Source organism: Oncorhynchus clarkii, unplaced genomic scaffold (assembly GCF_045791955.1).
Source record: "Oncorhynchus clarkii lewisi isolate Uvic-CL-2024 unplaced genomic scaffold, UVic_Ocla_1.0 unplaced_contig_7031_pilon_pilon, whole genome shotgun sequence".
NCBI classification, from domain to species: Eukaryota; Metazoa; Chordata; class Actinopteri; order Salmoniformes; family Salmonidae; genus Oncorhynchus; species Oncorhynchus clarkii.
In genome coordinates, this window is record NW_027260852.1 from 160001 (window position 1) to 165000 (window position 5000).

A 5000-nucleotide genomic window follows, 5' to 3' on the forward strand; every position below is an offset into this window, starting at 1 on the left:
TATCCACATAATTTACCATCCTCATGATGCCATCTATTTTGTGAAGTGCACCAGTCCCTCCTGCAGCAGAGCACCCCCACAACATGATGCTGCCACCCCCGTGCTTCACGGTTGGGTTGACGTTCTCGGCTTGCAAGCCCCTCCCCCTTTTCCCGTCAAACATAAAGATGGTCATCAGACCAGAGGACATTTCTCCAAAAAGTACGATCTTTGTCCTCACGTGCCGTTGCAAACCGTAATCGGTCTTTTTTTATGGCGTTTTTGGAGCAGTGGCTTCTTCCTTGCTGATATAGGACACGTTTTACTGTGGATATAGATACTTTTGTACCGGTTTCCACCAGCATCTTCACAAGGTCCTTTGCTGTTGTTCTGGGATTGATTTGCATTTTCGCACCAAAGTACGTTAATCTCTAGGAGACAGAACGCGTCTCCTTCCTGAGTGGTATGATGGCTGCGTGGTCCCATGGTGTTTATACTTGCGTTCTATTGTTTGTACAGATGAACGTGGTACCTTCAGGTGTTTGGACATTTCTCCCAAGGATGAACCAGACTTGTGGAAGTCTTGGCTGATTTCTTATGATTTTCCCATGATGTCAAGCAAAGAGGCACTGAGTTTGAAGGTAGGCCTTGAAATACATCCACAGGTACACCTCCAATTGACTCAAATGATGTCAATTAGCCTATCAGAAGCTTCTAAAGCCATGATTTTTTTAAATTTTCCAAGTTGTTTAAAGTCACAGTCAACTTAGTGTATGTAAACTTCTGACCCACTGGAATTGTGATACAGTGAATTATAAGTGAAACAATCTGTCTGTAAACAATTAGTAGATGTCCTAACCGACTTGCCAAAACTATAGTTTGTTAATTAACAAGACATTTTTGGAGTCGTTGAAAAACGAGTTTTAATGACGCCAACCTAAGTGTATGTAAACTTCTGACTTCAACTGTATGTACGTCACAACAAACTTCCAACTGAACAAATCTTTTGAAAATAAATGAGGTCATAACAAAATGAAGCAAATCCTGGGAAATATACAACAGTAAACTTGTAGACGTATTAAAATGGGTATGAACAAAAAACCCGACAATAAATCAAAATGGGGGCTGTATGAGGAGAGTTCAGGGAGGGAGGTGATGACGCAGGTGGAAAGACAGGTGACGTGTGGGACAGGGTGGAATGGGGGGAGTGAAGCAGACATTATGCACACACACATTCACACACACACACACTGACAAAGAGGAAGAGGAGGAGGTAAAGGAGGAAGAGGAGGAGGTAAAGGAGGAAGTATTTGTAACATGCACCTCTATTTTACGGCCTTCTACGACCGTGCCGTGTAATTTGTCTCGCGCCCTGTCAGCGTCCGCACTATGCTCGAAAGTTACGAACCCAAAACCCTGCATGCAGGATGGAGAGGGAGAGAACAACATGCATGTTATTCATGTTATTATAATCATTACTCATATTATTACTGTCACTACTCGTGTTTCTCCAGTTCAGTAGAGTAAAAGGAGAAAAACACATTGAAATGTAAAAAGATTAAGCACACTATTATAGGCCAGCTTTAGGCAGAAACCCCCTCTACTTCAAAACGATTTCCTTATCTTCTCTCCTCTAACACATCTCTAACCTCTAGCTTCCTCTAACACATCTCTAGCCTCTAGCTTCCTCTAACACATCTCTATCCTCTAGCTTCCTCTAACACATCTCTAGCCTCTAGCTTCCTCTAACACATCTCTATCCTCTAGCTTCCTCTAAAACACATCTCTATCCTCTAGCTTCCTCTAACACACATCTCTATCCTCTAGCTTCCTCTAACACATCTCTAGCCTCTAGCTTCCTCTAACACATCTCTATCCTCTAGCTTCCTCTAACACATCTCTATCCTCTAGCTTCCTCTAACACATCTCTAGCCTCTAGCTTCCTCTAACACATCTCTATCCTCTAGCTTCCTCTAACACATCTATATCCTCTAGCTTCCTCTAAAACATCTCTAACCTCTAGCTTCCTCTAACACATCTCTAACCTCTAGCTTCCTCTAACACATCTCTAACCTCTAGCTTCCTCTAAAACATCTCTAACCTCTAGCTTCCACTAACACATCTCTCTAACCTCTAGCTTCCTCTTAAACACATCTCTAACCTCTAGCTTCCTCTAGCACATCTGTATCCTCTAGCTTCCTCTAAAACATCTCTAACCTCTAGCTTCCTCTAAAACATCTCTAACCTCTAGCTTCCTCTTAAACACATCTCTAACCTCTAGCTTCCTCTAGCACATCTCTATCCTCTAGCTTCCTCTAACACAAATCTCTAACCTCTAGCTTCCTCTAACACACATCTCTAACCTCTAGCTTCCTCTAACACATCTCTTTAACCGCTAGCTTCCTCTAAAACATATCTAACCTCTAGCTTCCTCCAAAACATCTCTATCCTCTAGCTTCCTCTAAAACACATCTCTAACCTCTAGCTTCCTCTAACACACATCTCTAACCTCTAGCTTCCTCTAACACATCTCTATCCTCTAGCTTCCTCTAAAACATCTCTAACCTCTAGCTTCCTCTAACACATCTCTAACCTCTAGCTTCCTCTAACACATCTATATCCTCTAGCTTCCTCTAACACATCTCTAACCTCTAGCTTCCTCTAAAACACATCTCTATCCTCTAGCTTCCTCTAACACATCTCTTTAACCTCTAGCTTCCTCTAAAACATCTCTAACCTCTAGCTTCCTCTAACACATCTCTAACCTCTGGCTTCCTCTAAAACACATCTCTAACCTCTAGCTTCCTCTAACACATCTCTAACCTCTGGCTTCCTCTAAAACACATCTCTAACCTCTAGCTTCCTCTAAAACATCTTTAACCTCTAGCTTCCTCTAACACATCTCTCTATCCTCTAGCTTCCTCTAACACATCTCTATCCTCTAGCTTCCTCTAAAACATCTTTAACCTCTAGCTTCCTCTAAAACATCTCTAACCTCTAGCTTCCTCTAAAACATCTTTAACCTCTAGCTTCCTCTAAAACATCTCTAACCTCTAGCTTCCTCTAAAACATCTTTAACCTCTAGCTTCCTCTAACACATCTCTCTATCCTCTAGCTTCCTCTAACACATCTCTAACCTTTAGCTTCCTCTAACACATCTCTCTATCCTCTAGCTTCCTCTAACACATCTCTATCCTCTAGCTTCCTCTAACACATCTCTTTAACCTCTAGCTTCCTCTAAAACATCTCTAACCTTTAGCTTCCTCTAAGAACTACCATGCAGAAGAGAAACACAACTTATCACCTACCTTAGAGCCCCGCTCGTTAAAAATGATTTCAACGTCTAAGATTTGACCAAATTGCTGGAAGGAAAGACAGAAAACAAAGCCAGAGTCAATGACATTCTTTAACGCAGGATTGTTCAGTGGTACAGCACATGGAGTAGCATTTAGCATGGAGTAGCATGGAGTAGCATTTAGCATGGAGTAGAATGGAGTAGCATTTAGCATGGAGTAGCATGGAGTAGCATTTAGCATGGAGTAGCATGGAGTAGCATTTAGCATGGAGTAGCATTTAGCATGGAGTAGCATGGAGTAGCATTTAGCATGGAGTAGCATGGAGTAGCATTTAGCATGGAGTAGCATGGAGTAGCATTTAGCATGGAGTAGCATTTTACATTTGTAAATGATTCACTTATGGGGATAACATGAGTAATTGTAGTGTAATACTCACGCCAAACATTTGCCTGAGGTCTGGGTCCCTGAATCTGAAGGGTATGTTGGAGACATGGAGGCGCTTGGGTTGAGTCTTACTGTTACAACTGTCAGACGACTGGCTCTGCTGCTGACTGTCTGTCTGAGACTCCTCCTCTGTCTGCTGTGGGGAGGGAGGGAGGGAGGTAGGGAGGGAGGGGGGAGGAGGGGAGGGAAGAGAAAGGGGAGGGAGGGAGGGAGGAGGAGGGGAGGGAAGAGAAAGGGGAGGGAGGGGAGGGAGGGGAGGAGGGGAGGGAAGAGAAAGGGGAGGGAGGGAGGGGAGGGAGGGAGGGAGGGAGGGAGGGAGGGAGGGAGGGAGGGAGGGAGGGAGGGAGGGAGAAACAGACACTCTACACTTAGAACAAGAAGGTGATATCTAGAACCTCAAAGGGTTCTTCAGATGTCCCCATAGGACAACCTTTTGAAGAACCCTTTTTGGTTACTGGTAGAACTCTTTTGGTTCCAGGTAGAACACTTTTGGTTCCAGATAGAACCCTTACCCAAAAACCCCAAAAGGGTACCACTACCTGGAATCAAAAAGGGTTCTACCAAAAGGGTTCTACCAGGAACCCAAAAAAGGTTCTCCTCTCCAGCTGAAGAACCCTTTTGGAACCCTTTTTGTGTACCGCGTCAAGTTATATACACAGAAGATCTCCGCTGAACATAGAATCAAGATGTTTGGTTCTGTGTGAACAGCAATAAAGTCACAAGGAAGTTGAATACAAATGCAAAGTTGCCAATAGTTACAAACTAGAGAAGTATAAACAGACGCTTCAATAAGAAAACCCAGATGACTGCATTTAAATATAAATATCCCACAGTAGAGGCTACATAGGACAATATCATTCAATAATATCACTACCTGACTTGGGCAGGAGCACTTAGAAGATGCGTACCGACACCTCAGATGTACTACTGCTTCAGTTCCTGTTCCTCTTATAGAATATTATCTAAAACAGTATTGTGGAATTCCTGTTCCTCTTATAGAATATTATCTAAAACATTATTGTAGAGTTCCTGTTCCTCTTATAGAATATTATCTAAAACAGTATTGTAGAGCTCCTGTTCCTCTTATAGAATATTATCTAAAACAGTATTGTGGAATTCCTGTTCCTCTTATAGAATATTATCTAAAACATTATTGTAGAGTTCCTGTTCCTCTTATAGAATATTATCTAAAACAGTATTGTAGAGCTCCTGTTCCTCTTATAGAATATTATCTAAAACATTATTGTAGAGTTCCTGTTCCTCTTATAGAATATTATCTAA

At 42.3% G+C, this 5000-nt stretch overlaps 1 protein-coding gene across 2 annotated transcripts in view; it reads right to left on the reverse strand.

Annotated features, from left to right (window-relative positions):
* Positions 1–5000, reverse strand: part of LOC139401921 (RNA binding protein fox-1 homolog 1) — a 77492-nt gene that overhangs the window by 51541 nt on the left and 20951 nt on the right. For both annotated transcript variants that reach the window (XM_071145930.1, XM_071145931.1), the window contains exons 3-5: positions 3712–3855; positions 3288–3341; positions 1303–1395 (exon numbers count right to left, since the gene is read on the reverse strand). In XM_071145930.1, the coding sequence (XP_071002031.1) occupies positions 1303–1395; positions 3288–3341; positions 3712–3855 (291 nt within the window). The remainder of the gene's footprint in view (positions 1–1302; positions 1396–3287; positions 3342–3711; positions 3856–5000) is intronic.